General features: G+C 39.2%; 1 protein-coding gene across 1 annotated transcript in view; it reads left to right on the forward strand.

Annotated features, from left to right (window-relative positions):
* Positions 1 to 23,870, forward strand: part of grik4 (glutamate receptor, ionotropic, kainate 4) — a 308,564-nt gene that overhangs the window by 231,410 nt on the left and 53,284 nt on the right. The window contains exons 9-10 of the mRNA XM_041814181.1: positions 4,285 to 4,437; positions 5,639 to 5,743. Coding sequence (XP_041670115.1) covers positions 4,285 to 4,437; positions 5,639 to 5,743 — 258 coding nt within the window. The remainder of the gene's footprint in view (positions 1 to 4,284; positions 4,438 to 5,638; positions 5,744 to 23,870) is intronic.

The raw sequence follows: 23,870 nt of genomic DNA on the forward strand, positions 1-23,870 counted from the left end.
AAGATTATCTCATTCTTATCAACCAATCTCTCTCTTCTGGCTGCTTTCCTGACCACTTTAAAACAGCCAGTGTGTTTTCTTTTCTTAAGAAACCATCCCTAGAATCCTCCAACTTTGCCAACTACAGACCCATTTCTAAACCTCCATTGATTTCCAAGATCCTAGAAAAAGGCGTTGCCCTTCTGGTCTACCATCTAGTTGAAGGTCAAAACATTTTTGACGCATTCCACTCTGGATCCCACCAAAAACACTGCTTTCACTGAAACTGCTCTACTTCAAGCAACCAATTCTCGTGCATGATATTTCACACATTAAGTGATTTATAGTATTGGGCAGAAATTCTTCACTGTAATTAAGACAATATTTTCTTGTACTATTCTGTCAAAGCTTGTTGCATGTAATTGGAAATAATTGCTAAAACAAGAACAACACATCTGGGTGGCATTCTTTATTATGCTAAAGGCCTTCATTAGAAATCAGAAATTAAGCAAGTAGAATAAAGTCCTTTTTCTGTTTAAGTCACAACTGATTAAAAAAAAACAAAAAAAAACTCACCAATCACTTTATTTTGCTCCACACCAGCTGGGTGGTGAAACAGATTAACAAGAGTCTGAACAGAGCATTAAAAAGAACTGTGTTCTGGGCACAGCAGGTCACTAAGATACTTCTGAGCCTGCAGCAATTAGGACTTGTGACTAATTAGCTAATAACTAGAGAGAATAAAGGCTCATGGAGGCAGGGCAAGATAGTGATTAACTCATTAAGACATACACAAAGATAATATGCCGTATTTTCTTTAACAGTGATTAGGTCTGGAGGAAATGTAAGTAAAAGGCTCACATGTATAAAATTATATACAAGCGACCTCTTTACATAAAGAAGTGTACCTTGGAGACAGCATGCAGCTGCATGTTAGGGGTTAAAAGAAGGTTTTGCATGGGGGACAGTATCATGTAACGGAAGTTTTGCTGCCTTCAAATAGCTCACTGTTGAGTCAAATTATTTATTTTATTATGGCAGCATCAAGCAGAGAACTCTCTCTCCCATACATGCACACACTTAAAGATGGACAATAATCTTTGTCATAACAGGGACCAATGTACAACATCATCGTAAAACTGAATATGCATGTTCCAGGGATTGGTCATGCTGAATGTAAACTCTTCTTGCTTTTTTGAAAAGTTCTTAAAATTACTGCAAATAAAATTTGACACTAGAAATCTTCTTTTGAACACTTACAGATTTAAAGTTTGACCTTACACATTGGTTTTTCCTTTTTTCTTTTAGTCATTTACTTGATGCACCAATGTAGAACTGCATGAATCACATGAAATGTCATCTTTTCAAATCAGATTTGGCCTCTTTTTATATTTAAACCCAAATATAATACATGCCATAGGTTCTGCAATGTGACCTCTGTCTCAAAAGCCTGGTTTGAGTGAATGCAACTCTGAAGTCACTCTTCACTGACACCGTTATATTTCTGCACTGAACAGGACAAGCTAGAGTAGGAGTCACTGGCAATTAGTGAAATAATCATGGCAGATTGTGTTGAAGGAGGGAACCTCAAAAGTAGTTGAAGTGATGGTGGTCCATCTATCCACCCATTGTACAAGCATTCCAAGGTCAGATGGGGCTAGTAATCCCTCCAGTGAGCTCTGGGTCTAAAGGGGAGAGAGTCACCCTATTCTGATACCTGAACCACCTTAAATTGCTTCTCTTGGAATTGTGGCTACTCCATTCTCCCTCTGGATGTCCAAGCTTCCTACCCTTTCTCTGAGGCTTAGCCCACTAAGCCTTTCAAGAAAACTCATTTCAGCTACTTCTGGTTCACTACCCAAAGCTCATTACCATAGGTGAGGGCAGAAATATACATTGTCTGGTAAACTGAAAGCTTTGCTCCTTAACTCTTCAACATTCATCCTCCAGCCTGATCCCTCCTCTCCTGAGGCACAATCTGAGGCCTTCTCCAATTCTACAAAACATATGTGGACTTGATAGGCAAACTCCTACGCTCTCCCCAGATGCTCTGCAGTGATAAAGAGCTGGTATACTGTCCATGGCAATGACATTGTTCCTCCTGTATCAGAGATGTTACAATTAGCTGGACTCACTGTTTCAGCACCTTAGAATATACTTTCCTCAGGAACTATGTAGTATTATAACCCAAATTTTGGACACCCTTTGGTCCCCTTTTCTAAAAATAGGAACCATCACCATGGTCAGCAATTGACAGGCTATATCCCAAACCCTCACATGACACTTATGAGGCATGTCAACCAAGACAGCCCAACAATGTTTAGAGCCCTTAGCTTTGCAGAGTGAATCTCATCCATACTGAGTACGCTGCCACTAAGGAGCCTGTTGACTACCTCAACAACCAAGGTAGATAGCTGGCTAAGGTAAGGGCAAGAGCTTCCCCTGGATTGTCAGTCTGCCTCCTCATCAAAATTTTGTTCACTGGATTCTTCAGTGTTCTTTCCACCTTCAATGACATAACCAGTCTAAGTCAACAGTTTCTAACCCAGTCCAGCCCCTTTTTCCCATCCTGAGTCATCTGATGGTTTTCTAGAAAAATCCTTATTGGCCAACTATTATTCCCTCTCCATTGCCCTCCTGATGTCCTCTCACATCTGGGTTTTGGCTTTCTCTTCTTTAGAAGCCACAGCACTCTTTGCTTACTGATGGTTTTGGTGTTTTTATACCAGGAACCCTTATAAATCACTCCATGATCAAACATGCATTTTATAAGCATCCTATGATTAGCACTGAAGTCTGATAACATTACACAACTACAGACAAGAGTTGGAACAAGCTGTTCCTCCCAATCACCTTCCTCCAGGTTTCTCCATCATTGCCCATGCAGGTGTTGAATTCTCCCAAGTTGAACTGTTGAGTCCCAAGGTGAAACCTCATCAATGACTCCATCCAGCATTATCAAGAAGGTCGTGTTCTCCAAACTGATGTGTGCATAAGCACACACAATAGTCAGAGCGTTACTCCCCAAAACTAGCAGTTGCAGAGTGGCAGCCATACTCCATACTTTTCCAGTGCATCTCACCTTGGGCAGCTTCAAGAGAGGAGAGTCCAGCTCCTCTTCAGGAGTTTGATTCTAAAATGAGAGCTGGACATGAACCCAAATACATCCACTTGACAGCAATCAACCACCAGCACCAGTGAGGTGATATCCTATATTCTGAGACACAGTCTGCACCGAATGAGGCCAGCATACCAATGCCCTCTGACCCCTGCCACCAGGTCTGCCCTGTGTTTGACCAGATGCCCATCTCTGCAGGTAGTGGGACCACAGGGGGCTGGCTCTGTTTTTTTTTTTTTTTTTTTTTTTGGGTTAAACCTGAATCGGCCCAAGGGAAGGAAACGTGTAAAGTTTGCACCTCTGTTGTGGCTTTAGGGGAGTTCCAGTGTGCCCTACTTCTTAGCAAGGTTCTTGCTCCTTCACAAAGGTTTTTCTGAATTGCTTTTAGCAGTTGTGTTCAGATCACCTGTCTAATAAAAAAGTTCTTATTTAATGCTGTAGCTTTGTCTTGCTTCCTCTACCAAGATGTTAATCCTTTGTGTAAAACCTAAAGAGCATCAGCTTGTACTTGAAATGTCTTCATGGGCTATTGTTCTACACTATATTGCTCTTAATGAGCAATCCGCTAATTACAGTTTCCATTTAAAGGTTGTAATACATTATAGCCTCATTGTTTAATGGCCTTTAGTAGTTGTCTTTGCTTAAAAATCCACCCAGTATCAGGGCCATCTTATCTCTTGTTCCACTGCACAAATACAAAGCAAGGAGACCTTACGGTAACAGTTCCCTTACAGTTTCTACACATGAATTTTAATCAAATGTACATAGTAGGATGCAGAGCTAGTGACAATAGGTTTGTTTGTACTGGGTGGATGAGAGGAAAAGCTGCCTTTCCCACTGTTTCTGGCCCTTGCTGAGAGTGGTGGGCGGTAATTGGAATGGTCAGGGTGTGCCAGCTTCATTGGGGAGAAGAGAAGGAAGGACAGTCTCTCTGAAAAGGGGAGAGACAGCAGGGGGAGAGAAAGTGAGGTGGTTTCAACACTGTCAGCAGATCAGAGTCTTTTTAATGATCTAATGGAATAATCTCACTGCTACTCTAGGGACAAGTTAACCCCTTACCGACTGCATACCACTGATAGGTTACAATTGCAGTTGTGTGCAAAGAGTTTTTGCAGCCTGTGTGAGTGTGTGTTTTTGTGTATGTATGCACAACGCGTTCACCTTCTTCTCTCCCTCTCTCTGTGCAGCTCTCCTCAGCTCTGCTCTTTGATGCGGTATACGCGGTGGTGGCAGCCGTCCAGGAGTTGAACCGTAGCCAGAATGTTGGTGCCACTCAGCTCAGCTGCAAGTCCTCCAAGATCTGGGAGCACGGCACAAGCCTCATGAACTACCTGAGGATGGTGAGACTGCTTTGACGCTGTAAAGAGAGACTATAGAACTGTGTAGTGCTTTATGGTAATGGAATGACCTTTAGTATAGATACCACTCTGGGGTCTGAGGTCTATACAGTTGAGCCAGAGCTCCTTCCATTTGTCAAATGGTTGTAATTCATATTTGTCAGCTTGAAGTGAAAAATTATTTGGCCTCTTGAACATTCAGGAAACTCCCAAGAAGATATTTGGACAGAATAAAAAAAAACTTACCAGTAAACTTTCATAAATGAAAGTGGTGTGGATATATTATATGCCTAAGGTAAGGCAGCTATTATGGATTGGCACATTTCGTACACTGAGGCATTTCCAAGTTTTTTTTTTTTTTATAAATATCACAGAAATGCTAACAAAAATGGTAACAAAATAATTCAATTAAAATATTTAATGGAAATTCATCCAAAAATGCACAATAGGTATATAATCCCCCACCCACATTAAAAAAACAAAAGAGATTAAAATTGAGTTTGAAAAACAATCAGTTAAAGTGTGAAACAACTCCAGCTTTAACTCATAGATATTCAGAGTAAGGGGTAGTCTTATATCATCTGGGAGAATGCACCATAACAAAATTTTACTGTACAGTGTTTTGTCCTAGGTAATCCTGCCCCAGGTACACTCAGGGTCCAAAAAGGCTCATATGACCTTATAATCAGAAAGAAAGTAAAGTAGTATTTTTTGCATTGTGCTTTTCTAAGTTTAGCATTTTTAAAGTTGGGCCAGTTTCCTGACTCTTGATTGCAGCTACAAAAAGAACATGAAATAAAATAATTTGTGTCCTGTTATAGTTTGTTGTCTGTGCTTTCATCTTCGTTAAAGACACATTTCCTGTCCTCTTGATAAATATATATTTCATCTGCACACACCTAAAAAAAAAGAACGAAAGTTGTAAATGAGCTGTCGGTAAATAAAATGCTTTTACACTAGTAATGTGAAACATGATGTATTATCAAAATACTCAAATGGGACATGTTTGACTGTGTCTTCACTCTCAGAGAAAGAAGACTTGTTTGTTGTTTTTTTCTGGATAAACTAATTTCATTTTTCTTATTGGATTTAAGTTGGAGATATAACAACCTCTTCCTCATGTTTCTTTTCTAAATTTTGATGTGTTTTAAAATAGAGTTTCAGGTGACACTTCATAACATGCTGCTCTCTCTCTGTTGGACAGGTAGAATTAGAAGGCCTTACAGGCCATATTGAATTCAACAGCAAAGGCCAGAGGTCGAACTATGCCCTGAGGATCATGCAGAACAGCAAGGAAGGCCTAAGGCAGGTAAAGTAACATCAGTTTTATGTTGGTATTCTCAGCAAAAAAATCACAACAACCATGCCCCAGCATAAAGTTCATCTGAGTGGTTCAGAAGAATTTATGTGTGAAAGAAGCCATATTTCTGAAGTGACTCACAACTCCATTTTCACTGCCCATAATACACTTGTTACTGCTGAACACAAAGCTCTTTAGCACAGTCTTGCTCTCAGCAGGGCACTCCTGCTGTCAAATGTTACACTTGTTGTCTTTATGGCAGAAATATAAGTCCAGCTGGATCATTCAGCAGGGAGGTGTGTTAACACTCACTCAGCTGAGATTTTTTGGGGTAGGAGTCACCATTATTCTTTGGCTAAAGTACAAAGGTTCTCGATATCAAATTGAAATACAAGGGTCAAAAAAGGGAAAGCCACAACAGCTATCTTCAGGCACATTTGTATGAGTCAAGGATTAAGTTAAAAAGCCTTTATTAGATCAGGTCATATCTAATAAAAATCCATAAAAGTAAAAGAAAACGCCAAGTGGTTTTGTCTGACAAAGGGTCTTCATCGGGGCGTGGCAATAACAAAAATTAGACGTAGGTGAGGTTCATTTACATGGCCACATGGCCTTGGGGCTTAAACTGACAATGGCATGTAGATAAAATTCAAAAAGCAGTTTATAGTATCGTAAAGAATTGTAAGAGAGAGAAAAATAATTTAAACAAATAGATCTTTAATCTCATCAAGGTTTTTCCGAGTTAAATAAATAAATATTGATAATAATATTAATATGTGTAATGTATAAAGATGAAAAAAAGACACAAATGCAGGATGCTCCATAAGATGTAAAGGACTGCAGTAGAAGCAATAACACCTAACGACTGAGACAAAGGAGCAAGCTGTGACTTCAGCAAGACTCCAACTTTGGAATTTTGTCTGCGACTTTGAAATTGGAGGAAGCGTCATTAGGTTTAAGGACACCTTAAGACATTGTAAACACCATCAGAATGCAGATATCACATTGACACCAAGTACCATAAAAACAAGAAGAACCCAGGCGACGCAGGAACCCAGCTGCACAGGCTGAGACCAAAAATAAATGTGAGAGCTTAAAAGAGAAACAAATAGGAATAGAAGCAAAGGGAGAAGATAAAAACAGTAAATGTAAATACAGTGGGAAAAGAATAAATAAATAAATAAAATAAAGCACAGGTATACAAAAGTCAAGCAATAAAAGAGATAAAAGCATTAAAGTAGTTAAGTTAATAAAGATTAAAGATGACCTTAATAGGGAATAAAGTCAAGTAAAAGATTTAGAGTAGATAAAATACGCTAAGAAACTAAAAGAAAGTAAAAATCTGTGAGAAGATGAAAACCAAATAAGAAGACGACATCACATAAAAGCAAGTCTATAAAATGAGTTGTAAGAAGGGATTTTAAAGAGCTCACTGATTCTGCATGCCTTATTTCCTCGGGCTGGTCATTCCAAAGTTGAGGGGCCCTGATGGAAAAGGCCCTGTCAGCTGTAGTTTTGAGTCTCGACTTTGGAACGACCAGGAGGCCCCCTCTGAGGATCTGAGGCTGCGGGCTGGCTCATAGGGGGTTAATAGTTACCCTACAGTATATAGATTGGAGCCAGACACTTCAGTGCTTTTAAAGTAATGAGTAAAATATTTAAACCAATTCTAAAACTAACAGGAAGCCAGTCTAAAGACGCTATAAGGGGAGCGATATCACAGCGTGACAGCACGTCTGCATTTCTGGCAATGGGTTTGATGTTTGCTGCTTGGTGACTGAGGTGACTATTGATGAAAGGTGAGCAGTGAGGATTAAACAAAAAAAAAAACAAAAGTGGTAACCCACCCAAAAATGATGGATAGGTTAGATTATTTAGTTATGTATTTATTCCCTTTATTCCTTTATTATTTATTCCCTTTTTTGACAATTAATGCTTCTTTCTTCAAGGGCACCTTGCTTTAACCTGGCATTTGCCACACAAACGGAAGCACATGGTAACATCTCTTCTTTTCTTCAAATATAAGAGTATTTTTTTTAACTATATTAATGCAACAACAGAGTTAAAATAACCCCATTTCCTAATGATGATGATTTAAAAATATTGATAGCCTGCATTTAAGTTTAAAACACAAGGTCACACATCATATGTTGAAGGCATCTGATGGAACATCTTAAAAATGTATAAAGTTTATTTGCTACAGGTTTATAAAATGCCTGGCTTCAAAACAGAGCATCCCAGAGAGGCTATCTGAAGCAAGGACTGGTAGGGGTTCACCTCTCTGAGAGACTGTGCAACAATTCAAGTAAAATGTTTCTATATGCTATAAAGGTGTGGATTTCATTTTCTGCAGCACTCTTTATTAGAAAAAAATCCAGGCAGTCTGAAGAAATTTCCATAAGCAGGTGACAAGGCCAAAAACCAGTTGTAGGGGTCTATGATCTCAGGGTCATCAGACAGTACTGCAATAAAAAGCAGACACTATGCTAGTGGATATCACTGCATGGGCTAAAACTATTGCATGGAAATCAAGTTCAGCTCTGCATTCACAAATGCAGTCTACTCTCTACCATGCGAAGAGGCAACTGTACGTAAACCTAATCCAGAAACATCCCTGCCCTTCAGGCTCATTCAATGTGGACTCAGGCAGAATGGAAAATTGCACTGTGATCTCACAAGTCAAAATTTGGCTTCCTGTTTTGAAATTGTGGGTGTCCAATCCTCTGGGCTTATGAGGAGAGGGACCTTCCAGCTTGTTACTGGGGCTTAGTTCGAAAGCCAAAGTCTGCCATGGTTTGGGATTGCATTATTTTACATGCCATGGATAACCTGCTCATTTGTGAAGGCACTATTTATTGCTGAACTTTACATACAGGTTTGGAAAAATACATTTCTCCAAGTAGAAAAACCTCTTTCTCAAGAAAGGCCTTGCTAATTGCGATTTAACCAGTAAAACCACATTCTGCACAAATCACAACAGCATGGCTACACAGCAAAGGAGTCAGAGTGATCACCCAAGACTACTGTAATTAACCATTTAAAATAGTATATTTTTGAAACGTACAACAAAGGTGATCAGCTGAACTCATTCATCAAGCCATAATAGGATGACAGTACTCTTTTAAAACAAGAGAAACTGGATTGCTCTGTTCACTGAATACTGACAGAGTGGTTAAAAGAAGAGGTGATGCTGCTGAGTGGTTAACATGACCCTGACCTGACTATTGAAGAGATTCCTAGCATCAAATTTGAAATGGGAATTTTAATTTCTCGGTTTCAACTCTGTTATGTTTTCTTTGTGATATTTTTAGTTGATTATGTGCTTTCAGTAATTTCAAAAAGGACTTTCCTGCTGGGTTCGTTGGTACAAAAATGTTTTCAACATACAGTGTCCCTATCATTTCATTTTCATACCTGTCTTGTGTAAGAATTGATACAATAACAAAAGAGTAAATCAGAAGGGGCTGATGATCAATACCAGTCACATTTCCTCAGTAGATGCTGGAATATCGGGTTGTCCTACAAGTGTGTTCATCAGCTTCCTTTGTTACATGAAATTATCTAAATGCACACCAGTCATTTCTGTCTGCTAAATTTTTATTTTAACTACCAATTTGATAAGGGAGCATTACTTTGAATAGTTTCCTAGAATTACACAGACTGAATGTAGTCTGTTATTAAATATAAGTACAAAAGGCTTTTGGCAGGTTTGAGCAACAAATGAATAGCAGTAGAACTAATGCTGTTGTGCCATGTACTGTTTTTGTTCCCTCTTTGAAAACCCATGACCAGGAGTTCAGCCAAACGAGACATCTAAAACTGCCTGGGGAAAATCTGTTTGGGTAAATTGATCGCCTGATACTCTCCCATCCATCAAAAGCATCTCCAAATGCTCCAGTGGAGCTGAGCCGTCACCAGCAGTAAAACTCAGTGGTTGATTACCCAGGTAAAAAATAAAGGTTGGAAAAGAGTAATGGATTGGAGGCGGAACAAAGGACCAAAGATAAACATCAGCTCAAATGTAGCAGAAGCCATGAATAGCTGTGTGATAGAGGTGTGGATCAGAAAAGAGAATTTGTCTGCGGCTGTGTCTCTTTTCATTTTTAAAGCTAGGTAAAGCAGATTTTTAGAACATTTACAAAGAACCCCTTTCTTACTTGTCAAAACTCAGCACATGCTTCTGTTTGCACATTGATGTGTTCTGGCAGATGTGACTGGGAGCTTGATAACTTTGTCCCCTGGAATATAGGGATAAATAGGAGCTTATTGGTGGGAAATATGATGTTAAAGATGCAATATAAACTAAGCAAACAAGATCAGACGGTTTCCAGTCGAGTTAAATCAGTGAGAATATATTTTCTAAATCTTATGGTTTAAAGTAGAAGTGAGAATTTCCATGCCAAAGAACAATTTTGTGAAAAGAGCAACAGTATATTATGAACTTCTTCATGTACATAGTAGTGCCAGTTGTACACAATGACTAATCAGCATGTTTTCAAAGGAAAATGGGCAACTGTTTCTGCAAAGATGTTGGATTAAGCTTATTACAGTCTTGAGCTGTTGAGAGAAACATTCAGAACGTGGAGTGTGAGGAGCTGCATACTAACAGTGTGTGTCTGTGCGAATCATTAGCTTTCATACAGTATGTATGCCACCAAGTTCTTCATACATGTTTGGCTTGCAATTTTTAGACTGTAAAGTAGGGGTGGGCGTTTGGAAGAAACCTGCCAACTCGAGCATCCTTAATGTTAACGATCAATTAACTGCACATAGACTTTCTCTTATTTTTCTTTGTGTAAGTGGTTTCAAAATGAAAGCTGCGAGCTTTTCCTTACACACGCAGTCAGTTACACAATATACGCCCATGTTGAACTCATAAACAACAACAGTTAGCTTCACATAACCACCGTTAGCCTGTTAGTACATCAGCCACCAATGCCATCATAACTTAGCAGCTTACAACAGCCAAATACGATGCCCTCTCCCTCTCTCCTTAAGTTAAATCGCCGCCTGATGGGTAAGATGTCTCATTGCTTTTGTTAAAACCCACTCACAATGTCATGATGGTAGATATTGTTGTGCAGTGCAGAGTAAGATGTGTTTAGTCTCTTTATTAAATGCCAACATCAGATCGACTAAATTCCCCGTGATCGACCAAATTCTTAATGACCAATTAATCAATCATCAATGAATTGTTCCCATCCCTACTGTAAAGTTCAACCAGGGATATCCAGTGCAATTGCCGATCACTTTTGGTGCCCTTTAAAAGGCAAAGATTGACTATAAGCCAAATGATCCTTGAAGCACCATAACATTTTTTGTTGATATCAGTGAACACTACAACATCTCTGAAAAATCTGATGGATTTAGCACAGAATATGTACTTACATACAGTATACTGTACATTGCAGATTTAACAATTATACTGCTTCTTCGTACAAAAGGCAATACATACACACCACCATAGACTCCCAAGTTGGGAAAGGTTCTGAAGTGACCTGATTCATTAAGCAAAAACTGTTTCTTAATTATTTTATGAACCCTGCATGGTGTAAGATTTGTTCAGTCCTGTTGCTGCTGCCAGTCTGAACAAAGACAAATAAACTAAACTGTGTGCACATTATCTCTTAAACTCGATCCAACATCCGCAAAAATCCTTTGCTTATTCCAGCTTAATTGAATGTAGCTTTTTTTTTTTTTTTTCTTTTTTCTCCCTCTTGGCTTCTTCACAGCTCTCAGGCAGCCTATACAATAAAAGGATTACACCTAACTGCCTACTAGAACCACTTTAACCTTGTTTGCTGTAAATGCCAGGTCTAAATATGTCACTTTTTATCTTAAGTGCTGATGTTTGATGTAAAGAGATAACTGAAATCCCTTAAGTTTGAGCTTTTTATGGTACTACACCAAACAATATCCCCCCCGATATACGTGCCCCACTCTGAGAGCTATAACATACTTTTCCCTGCTGCTGCGATTATTGTGTTTTTCTATCACATTATGCTGCATTATTTTTGATGGCTTTAATTTATCCATAATCCAACAAACCATCACCATTCTGCTGCAGCAGATAACTATTTATGCTTCTTATGTACAGCCTGTGCTACTACCATGACAGTTTGACAGTGCAGTGATGAATGTCTGACTTCCACACCTCTGTTTTTAAAACATTTGACCCTTTCAATCAGGTTGATCTCTATGAAAGCAGAGATCGAGTTCCCACCTGAATGTGAGAAAAATCTGACATAAGCAGCCTGTGAAGAGTCAGACATACGACAATCTGCCTTTATTAACCTTGTCTGCGTCTCCCCATGTCCCCTTTTTATACTGGCACTGGGCCAGGCAACAGAAGGATAATGCTATCAGGTCTAATGTGATGATTTCAAGCAGAAGTATTATAAAGCAGCTCTGCCAGGTATGGTAATGGGGAGAGGTGAGGTGTTAAATGGGGGAATGGGTGGGAGGGGTGTTTGTTTGGTTGAATAACACCTCCCACATGCTGCTGGGTTAGGGCCGCTTCAGCCAGACAGACAGTGGAGTTGCAAGGGCTTTGGCAGAGACAAGTGAGATGGCTCACTGCCCACACACACCATAATGCAGAGCTGCTGCAGACTATTTGCAACTCCACATTTGACGTGTTGATATGATAGGGTTTTGTTTAGCTAAAATTCAGTTGTAGGATCATAATCAACCACACCAATACTGTATCACCAGGTACTGCAAATTATAAAAAGAGGGCTCTGCTTAAAATGCAAAGAAGAAAAGAAAAGGAAAACAGCCTTCATCAACGTCACTTCGACACTGTGTTGAGGGAAATGAGGCATTTTATTTGTGGCCACAGACCTCCATTTTTCTACTCCTAGTCTTCTCTCTTTCCTTACTCGATAACACCAACCATTCCCTCATCTCCGGCTCTTTATTTGCGCAATAGATCGCCTCACATGTGTGAGCATAACCTCCTCAGGGGTTCAACACACTGCAGCCAATCATGGCCACAAAATTGAATTTCTCTCTCAGACATTTCCACTCATTGAAACATGTCCTGGTACCCTTTCTGGCCCACATCTCTTTTTATTTATCTATTTAATGGGCTGTATCCGTTTGTCTGTAATTTGACAATTTGTCTGTTCCTAATTTATTTACACAGGGTTTTTTTCTGCATCACTTCGTCAACTTTTTATGCTTTATTTTTATTAAAGTTGCAGTTTACTTGTTACAACACATATTATAAAATGGAACAGACAGATTATCAAAGGTTATACCATACAATTCATTTTGCAGTTATATTTTAGCTAAGTGTTACTCTCTCAAGTGTCCATTTTGTATCATTATCAGTTCATCTTATCTTCTGGATGAAATGAAACTTTTTATTTTATTTTTTTTTCTGGTATAGGACCTTTGCAAAACATTTTACATACAAACCAAGGCAGTCCAACAAGGTTACTCAGAAAAGACAAGTGGGTAAACAAATTAATTATGAATAATGATAATAATAAAGCTATATAACAAATAACTTCTTTCTATCGTACTTGTGTTCAGAAATGTTATCCATTTGGGCCAATACCCACAGAATTGATAAAGACAAAGTCTTAAAAAAATAATAAGCAGAAGTAAATTTCTTCATGTCACAGTGCCTACAAAAGTATTCACCCCCTTTGATGTTTTACCCTTTTTTGATTTTATAAATCAGTCATGGTCAATTTAATCAGGCTTTTTTTTTGACATAAAAAGGTACCAAAAAAACTTTAATGTAAAATGAAAACAGATTTCTACAAAGTAAAGTAAATTAAACAAAAATATAAAAGGAAAAATAGATGATTGTATAAACATTCAGCCCCTTTAAAGTGACTGACCTAATTCAACAGAGTTCCAGCCAATTTGTGCTAGGAGTCTCACAATTAGTGAAATGAGGATCACCTAAGTGCAGTGATCTCTCTCTGTTCTAGTATAAAGACACCTGTGTCACTGGTTTATCAGTATTCCTGGCTACCATTACATCATAAAGACAAAATAACATTCCAAGCAACTCAAAGAAAAGGTTATTAAAAAGTATAAGTCAAGGGATAAATACAAAACAGTTTCTAAGGCACTCAGCATCCCCCAGAGTTCAGTTAAATCCTTCATCAAGAAATGGATGGAATATGACACATGTGTAAATCTGCCTAGATCAGGCCATCCTCACTAGCTGGGAGACAGCAGTTACAAGATTCAGCAACTAAGTTTGGAGAGACTCTACATACAACAGCTGTTGCCCAGGTTCTTCATCAGTTAAAGCTTTAAGTGAGAGTAGCAAAGAGAAAACCACCACTGAAGAAAACTCAGTTAATGTTGACTAGAATTAACCTAAAGGGATGTGGGAGACTCAAAGGTCAAGTGGAGGACCAAACACTGCACATCACCCTAAACGCACCATCACCACTGTGAAGCACAGTGGTGGAAGCATCATGTTGTGGGGATGCTTATACAGGGAGAGGGTAAAATTAATGCAGCAAAATATAGAAAAATCCTGGAGGACTATCCTACTCAGTCTGCAAGAGAACTACAGCTTGGGAGAAGATTTATTTTCCAGCAAGACAATGACCCCAAGGATACAGCAAAAGCTACACAGAAATGGTTTAAAGACAATAAGGTGAATATTCTGGAGTGGCTGAGTCAATAGAAAATCAGTGGCTTGAGCTGAAAAGTGCTGTTCACTCTTGATCCTCATGTAACCTGACAGAGTGTGAGCAGTTTTGCAAAGAAGAATGGTGTAAGATTGCAGTGTCCAGATGTGCACATGTGACTGAGACCTGTCCACATAGACTCAGTGTCTGTAGTTCTACATGGTTTATTAGACATTAATTTGTAAAAATCTGTTTTCACTTTGACATTAAAGAGACTGATTTTTTTTTTTCAAAAAGCATAATTATATTGACCATAATCGAACTATAAAATCAATAAAAGGGTTTTACATTTGAGGGGATGAATACTTTTTGTAGTCACTTTAATTCCTTCACAACTGTTATCCATTCTACTTTTGTTGGCAGTTCCTTGTCGAGTCACTTCCTGGTTTACATTATTATCTTTCAAAACTTTATGAGTTATGAGTACCAGCTCTGACTGGAGTGTTTAGCATTCTGTATGGTTAAATTTTAGAGAAATTATTTTAGGCTTTGTTTGAACACCAGAACTTCACATCTGTCGTATTAATTAACAATGAGTCCATACAGATTCTACTTGAACTGTGCAGTTTGGGTCTCATATATCCGACAAGTGTCCATAATATACAAGATCTCAACTTTAAAATCTGATTAAAAGTCAAATTTGACACACAGAAGTTTCACTTTTTTTTTTTTTTAAAGGTTTATTTTTGGGCTTTTTCGTTCCTTTATTAGAGATAGGAGGACAGTGGATAGATTTGGAAACAGGGAAGAGAGTGGGGAGAGACATGCAGGAAATGGTGCCACAGGCTGGATTCAAACCCGGGCCGCCTGCGTACATGGTGTGTGCCCTAACCACTCGACTACCGGTGCGCCCCTGAAGTTTAACTTCTTTAGGGGGCTTATGGAATTGTGGCTGCTTAAATGTTTCGTTAATGCTTGTTAATCAGATCTTCACACCCCCAGAAAAATGGTGGTATTTTTTTTTTTCTTATTTTGAATGATTCATTATTGAATTATCAAAAAGTACATTTTGTTCAAGTATCATCTGCTGAAAAATTTCTCACAGTGAAAATAGGCTGTAATATAATTTAAAACGCCCCATCTAATGCTTGCAAACTATCAGTATGGATGACATTTTAGTTAGCCCACCTTAAAGCTGCATGACGCAATGTTCTTTATCTCTTCAGTTTTGGCAGGAAAAGTGAATATCCCAGCTGCTCCTGTGTTGGCAGACGGCTAGGCCAATGATGATGGTGTAATAAGCTGCCATGGCATTGTCTAACGGTCTGGCTGAGTTACCACCAGCACCTGTAACCGCCGGCTACAATCATCAGATGAAGCAAGAGAGGCAGGTGGAGTTAGTGAGAGAGAGGAGAGAGATTAGAAAAAGGACAAGAGGATGACAGGTGGAAAGTAAATGAGACAGAAAGGGCAAGCAAGGAGAAAGGGATGGGGAGAAATGAGGGACAAAAACAGCTATAAAACTAGAAACAGTAAAAGGATATTTCTAATATATGTAATACTAACAGCTGGGGCCCTACTTTAGCTGTCACTACACCTAATATTAAAGGCAAAAACATTGACCTTAACACCTATTTCTCATTGAAACTGCTAAGCATTTTATATTAAAGGAATATGTAATCCTTTTCTGTCTATTCAAAAAGCAGTGTAATGAGCGAGATAAAGAAGCCTGTTACACAGAACTGTCTCAGTGTGAGTGTTCATAGCTTCTGACTGTATATTCTCCAGATGGTGCACACACCAGGGGTATGCTGTAAAACAGTATCATTCTGGATTTATACAAATAGCTAATATAACTCAACCTGTTCATCTGAACACACAAGCAGCTGTCTGCTCTCCACAAACATCAAACAGAGCCATTTCCAAACTCTGCAGTCTTGATGCAGGAACGGATCACAGTGTTTTCTGTTTGGGCCATGTATGATGGCTGTTGTCTCTTTACTGTAAAGTCGGCTGTTGGTCTGCTAACTGATCTGACGTCTGTTCATAGTGGTTATATGCTGCTGTGCTAATGTGTGTATTCATCTGCAAGCCTTCTTTTTCATGTTTGTTCTAGTGTGTGTGTGTGTTTGTGACAGTGTTTATTTGTGATGGGGTTGGTGCCAGCCCCCACAGCCAGCTTCCTGGCTCTGCATGCAATCACACACATCGAGCCCGCCACCATCAATGCATGTTTATCAGAGGCACAAGTCTTTCCAAAATAAACACACTACACCACAGCACACACACACACACACACACACACATATATATACACTGACAGAGCAGTCCAGCCTTTCTGTAGCCCCCTGCCTCTGTATACTGGCCCTTATTTTCTGCATGGAGCTCACTGGCAGCAGCACCCCTGTTAACTGGAGGAAGCTGTAAAATGAGTAATTATTGCAGTTTGCGATAGGCAATCTGTTCCCTGTTACAGCGTTAAGCTCTGTTGTGTGACATTGCAGAGGAGAGAGTGCTATGTAATCTACATCTGTGTATGTTTCTGTTTGATCATACATACTACACATATGTGCATGTCTTTGCATTGCAGGGGGGCTACCGAGCTGCAAACACTTGGCCAGTTCCCATAGAGAACAGAATCACTAATTAAGTTTTCTAATGGAGGCACTTAATCACAGCTTTGCTATAGAGCAGCCTAAGATAGAGAGAGAGAGGGAAAAAAACAGAAAACTATTTTTAGTATAAAAGTCAGTTGGAGAGACTGAAAGAGGCTACAGTAGAGAGGAAGTGGTGAATAGGTTACAGCAGGACATGTTGGCCAGAAGAGGAAAAGGCCAAAGGCCGACTCCAGCATGACTCAAAGCAAATTGTTCTCATTACCAAACCCACAGGATCTTGGTACAATTTGGATGCACAGGAATAGATGTGGCTCGGACATAACATGCTTGAAATGTGTTTTTTTATGAAGCTCGCAAGGATAATGGCTACCAGACATGAAGCCAAGCTAAACTGTGATAGCTAGAAAGGTGAAAAAAGCAGCAAAGAGTGTGAGGCACTTCTCTTCTCTATTGACCAGTTGCTTTAGCTCTCCCTGAAGCTGTATGGTTTTTTTCACTTTGTTTTCTGTCATCTTAAAAGGCTGCTCCCCGATCTAAAAGCTGTTTTCCCCTTAAAAAATAACCTGAGAAGCATTCTTTTTTTCCTGATACTTCTGCTGAAGTAATAGAAAACTCTCTCTAGGCAAATGCACGCATTGCCCAAACAACCCCTGACAGATTTACTGAATTAGAAAGCAAGTGTCCCAACCAATCCCTTTTATCATGCTAGATTACATTTGCTGCAGCATTACGAGTGAATTGCCTAAATACAGAGAACTGATTAAGTTTCTGTCTCAGGTGGAGAATACTCCCGCCATGTTCCACACAGCAGTCAAATTCATTTTGATTATTTTCACTCCTGAATACATTCTAGCTTTAATATAGAAGCGGCAGCAGGAGCTCAAACCATTTGTACTTCTGATGTAAATAAACAGGAACCTTGGCTGCATTACACTTTATTTTAACCTTAGATATTGATCTTTTGATGGTGTTTTCCTCCTACGTATTTTAGTACCATGTTCTCATTTCTCTGCATTTGTACACCCAAAGTGAATCTTTCTAAGAAAATCATCGATTAAGTGTTAAATCATCTTGACCTGCCCTGGCGCATCCTTTCAGTTCTCCTGAATTATCATTTTAACATTTACAGCCATATAGTAGTTTTATTCCTTTTTCTTTTTCTTTTTCTTTTTTTTTTTCTTTAAATAAAAATCATTTCCTTGGTGTCCTTGTGTCAAGGTCTTTAGAGGAGGAGCCAGTCCTGTAAGAGAAGACCCTTTTTATCTGCATCTGCCTTCCTGTATCTGAGCTAAAGCTGAGTTCCTGGAATATTGGAGACACGCACACACATGCTCGTACACTGTCAGGAAACACGCACACACATGCAGCAGGGGTACCACTTCAATTTGCACGAAAATGATTCGAGCGGTGTTATTTACACAACACTTCCTCCAGTTAAAAGGTGAATGTGCTCGTTCAATTTCTTTCTCTTTTCTATTGGATTTATTTATTTCCTGTCAGCGCCGCTGCTGCGTTTATTACGGCAATCTGCTTTTTCCTTCCCTTCCCCTCCCCTATTCTTCACACAAAACCCCATCTCTGAGAACATTATTACTCTAGCTGCCCCCGCTGCTGCCGATGCAGATGCACTCAATTCAATTTCTCTGCTGCAGCAATGTGAGGGAGGGAGGGAGGGGACAGGTAGAGCGAGGTAGAGGAGTTAGAGGGGGGAAGGAGGAAAAATGTAAGAGGATAAGAGGTGTTGGGTGGTGCACAGCAGGTCAACAGAACTAACGCAGCCTCCACCTTTTTTACTTTCCTTGAAGGGCATTATCATTGGAGCCCAGTGTAGCTCAGCACATCCTGACATGGCTTGGATCTCTTTCTGTGCCTCAGGCTCCAGCAGAGATGAGTACATCTTAACTAGGTCTGATAGACGTATAGGGTCTTAAATGCTAGAGCTACTGCCGCCAAGGTGAGAGGAAGTTAAGAGACTGAGGCAGCCCTCTGATCTCCTCCAGCTTCTACTGTTTAACATGTTTCTGCCTTTGATTCTGTGTTTGTTGTGCAAGAAAGTCTGAAAGATTTAGTGTGTATGTGTTAAAGCCATACAGTTCTAAACAATAATTACAGCTTTTTTATCACACAAGGTCTGGCTCTTTTAAATCTGATTAAGCAGCTCCAGGTGGGCTCTCAAACAAGGTGTTCTGCTGCTGCATATAATAGCAGGCCTGCAAATTGAGTCCTGCCATGAATAATTTTTATATACGTCTTTTTTGCGTCAAGATTTAACAACACTGCATTACAAAATTGTCCCAGAAAATTAAAAAAGGCCAGTAACATTTAAAATCTGTGTTTAAAACACCCCTGATAATACCCATTCACTGTGAACAAAGGAAGTGTAAGACCGCTGACTCTATTGGGACAAACAATAGATTGAAAGGCTGCTATTTCCCAGCAGAGGAAAAGAAAACAGTGCTATAAAATCCATGTTTATTTGCCACTATGCATTGCAGCTGTATTATTTCACAGTAAATAACATTTGTGCCTGAGAAGTTGCACAATGTCTCTGAGGATCATCACTTTAAACCTGTCGGATAAAGATTTCTTCTCTCCCCTTGTTTTTCACAAGCATTTTATTTCACTTATTGTTTTATCTATTTCTCACCATAATCTGATTCAAGTATGTTGGCATCACTGTTACACTCAGTAAGTGGTCTGAATCAGAGTGTTTATCTTTGCTGTTTAGTTTGTGTTTTTTTCAGCCACTGGAGCTGCAGCTTGTCAGCACACATTAATGTCTGAGGATCATCCTTTAAACACAGTTTCTCTTTTACCTTGATGATGCGCCATCTTTCCCCCAGTTTCTGCCTCATTTCATGGAGATGACTTATGGTGCTCTGTGCCTTTCCACTGGGAAATTTACATCTCAGATTCATCTGCCTGAAAGTTCAAATTGAAAGTTTGAATCCAGGACAATTTTTCTGTCACTCCCTCAAACAAACTTTTCATGGGCCCACTCATTTTTTTATGATTACTTGTTATCACATCATCATTGTATTAGACAGAATGTTCTGACAGAGTAAACAGTTATATAAAGTTTAAAAGGCCACGAGCCCTCTTGCTAATGTCAGTAATGCAAAGTCACAAAGCCTCTGATCAGTTTATGAGCCCCTTTGCCTCCTCTCGTTTATTGCGCACGAAGACGGCTGTGTTATGAGTGAAATGTTCTGAGTGCTGCAGACAGTGCTTGAGGTCATAGAAGCTATGAATTTGGAGATGGAATAACTTGTCTGCTAGCAAAATACTCAAGTAATTTTTATTAAATTTCCTCTCATTTCATTTTCATTGAATGGGGATGAATACTGATCACAAGTCATAAATGTAATTTAATTTATCGCTTTTGAAGTATAATTAGAATGTCTGGTTTGATATGGATGGGCTTGATTCTGACTATAAGGCCTTGTGAAACTTGTGCGTGCTTGTACTGAATAAGCTAATGAATTCTGACTTGATGTTTTTGTGTCTCTTTAACTCACACGCCACACACACACAGTCATTTTTAGAAGCGATGTGAAGTCTGTGTCAGCTGCAAGATACAGCCGCTGATATAAACCTCTTAGAATGGTGGAAAGCTGGGCTGCATTGTTTACAAGTCATATTAGTCACTTCTTGACATATTCTCCCCTCAGACCTTTATGAAATCTTTTTTTATCTAGCATGTTGATTGAGATTCAGTCAAAACCTCAGAGGAAATCTGAAGACAGTCCGAAATGCAGTTTGAAGCAACCGCCTTCCCCCAAGTGTAAACAAATCACATCAGTGTTCAACATGTTAGAGCTACTATGGATATGTCAAGCAAATCTTGTAGCACCAGTCAATGCATATTGAATCATAACCAATAGACATGTCACACAATAGAGATCAAACAAGGAATTAATTAAATTCTCCTGAATAATCATTTGGCTCAGAGTTAAAAGTCTTTAACTGCGTTTTGAAATGTATATGGAAAGTATGGAGGCAGACACTGACATCACAAGTAAACACACACCCGCATCATCTGTGTGTCTCCACTTCTCTCCTTTGTTTGGTCTCTGGGAGACGTGCAGCAGTCCCCTTTCCTCTTTTGTTTTTCTCACTTTGCACTTTGCTGGCTGGAGATGGGGAATAGATCAAAAGCAGAATGGATGAGCTGTTTTGCAAGATCCCCCAGTCTTAACGGATTTCAAGGCTGGGTGAGACTGTGTATGTGTTGCTTGGCTGGGTGTGTGTGTGTATGTGTACGTATTTAAGTGTGTATGTGTGTAATATGCATGTACATGCAAATCTATGTGTATGTGCCTGAGTGTCTCTGTGCCTGTGTGCCTGCAAGTTTGCCTCTGTGTCTCTGTTTTTATCAGTCTGCAGAATGCACCGTTGGATTTCTTCTAAGACGCTGGATATAATGTAGCTACAGAACAGTCATACGTTGTTGCTTTATAGCTATTGTTCTTTGTGTTCTTCCCTCTGTGTTCAGACTGCTTTGTGCTCTCTCTCTTTTATTCCACGAATCTTGTCACATTGCTTTCATCTGATTTTACATAAATGTGATCATTCTTTTTTATGTTTTTTTTAACTTAATGGGGGTGGAAGTTTAACTTAATACTAAAACAACAAAATACATTTAGAGGTTTTAAAGAAGATGAAACAAAATATGCAAATACATTGTTAATGTCAAACATTATGTACTTCTTCAAGCTAACCCCAGTGATTACACATATAAACCGATCTTTATTAATGCAGCCTCCCAGAATTCTGTGTAGGAGGTTTTGTGTTAATGCTGAGGGGTCTTCATTATGCATATCTATAAATTAAAACAAGCATTTATGCTTTGTCAGTGGTGTGTTATCTAACAACAGTCATTTTTTAAACTGCTGGTAATGTCTCATGCAATCATGCCGAACAGTCTTGCCATTAACAATAAAGGTGCATCTTAAAAAGATTGACTATCATGGAAAAGGTCAATGTTTTCAAGTGATTTAATGAAAGAAGTGAAAGTTCATTATATTCTAGGATACACCTCATTCAAAGTGAAAGATTTCAAGACTTTTTTTCCTTTAATGTGGATGATTTTGGCTTACAGCTCACAAAATCCACTATCTCAAAATATTAATATATCACAAACACCAATCAAAAAAAGGATTCATAATACAGAAATGTCGACCTTCTGAAAAAAATTATGTTTACCTATGTGCTCAGTGCCTTTTTCACAAATAACTGCATGTTCTATATGTGACGTGGCATGGAGCCAATCGGTCTGTGGCACTACTGTGGTGCTTTGAAGCCCAGACTGCTATGATAGCAGCCATCAGCTTGTCTGTATTGTTGATTCTGGTGTCTCTCATCCTCTCTTTGACATTTCCCCAGACATTCTCTACAGGGTTCAGGTCAGACCAGTTGGCTGGCCAATCAAACACAGTAACACCATGGTCAGCAAAACAGTTTCTGGTTGTTTTTCACTGTCCTGCTGGAAAAGGAAATTAGTATCTCCATAAAGCTTCTCAGCAAATGGAAGCATGAAGTAATCTAAAATCTCCTGGTGCTGACGGCATTGACTCTGGACCTGATAAAGCACAGAGGACCAACAGCAGCAGCTGACATGGCACCTTAGACCATTGTTTAACACTGGACTTCAAGAACCTTGGATTCTGTGCCTCTCTTATCTTCCTCCAAACTCTGGGACCTTGATTTCCAAATGGAATTAACAAATTTACCCTGATCTGAAAAGAAGACTTTGGACCACTGAGCAACAGTCCAGTTCTTTTTCTCCTATGTTGGTTCAGGAGTTCCATACTAGGAACATAACACTTGTAGCCCCTTCCCTGGACCCTTCTGTGTGAGGTGGCTCTTGATCCACTGACTCTAGCCTCAGTCCACTCCTTGTAAAGTTCCCCTAAGTTCTTGAATCTGCTTTGCCTGAAGGCTGTACTCATCCCTGTTCCTTGTGCGCCTTTTCTTGCCAAGCCTTCACTTCCAGTCTACTTTCTATGAATATACTTTGATACAGCCTCTGAGGACAGCCTGCTCTTTCAGCAATGACCCTCTGTGGCTTACCCTGTTCATGAAGGGTGTAAATAACTGTCTTCTGGACCATAGACAGGATAGCAGTGTTCCTCATGATCGCAGTTGTGTGAACTGAACCAGAATAAAGGTTTAAGAAACCTCTTCAAATTAGACATATCTACAATATTTTAATAAATTATTCTGAGATAGTGGATTTTTGATTTTCTTGAGCAGTAAACCATAATCAGCAAGATTTAAAAATAGGTAAATCTTGAAATATTTCACTTGTGTGAGATAAATCTTGAACATATGGAAATTTAACTTTCAGTGATAAATCACTGAGACTTTTACTTAATATTCTATTTATTAAATACACCTGCGTATCAATTTAGCTTCATCACATTTCAGCCCAGTGAAGAGTCAAGACAGAGTAGGTTTGGATGAAGGTAATGTATGAGCTTGGATTTGAACAAATGCCTCAGTCTTGTTCTGTCATCTGCTTTTCAGTAAGTTCTCCAATCAAATAAGACATTTAGATAGTCAGTCATGTCCACAGGGAAACAGGCAGATCGGGGAGTGTGGCTGCGAGGGCATCCATTGTTTACTCTCTTCTCTAACGGGAATAGAGCACTCAGAGAACTCACAGCACTGCTTTGAAGAGCTGATCTGACAGCTGAAAGACCTCCTCCTCAACCCGGAGCTTTGTCTCTACAGCGAAAGAACAAGCAGTGCCATTATTCACCAAAATGCCAAATAATGGGTGTGATAACCACGCTTGGAAAGAATTACTCAGCCCATGTGTATGTTTTCAAAAGCAAGAACATCAGTTTTGACTTGCAGAAAACAACAAAGTTTTGTAGTGTAAACAGGTTTACTTACACCATACTTTCTCTT

Source organism: Cheilinus undulatus, linkage group 2 (assembly GCF_018320785.1).
Source record: "Cheilinus undulatus linkage group 2, ASM1832078v1, whole genome shotgun sequence".
NCBI lineage: Eukaryota > Metazoa > Chordata > Actinopteri > Labriformes > Labridae > Cheilinus > Cheilinus undulatus.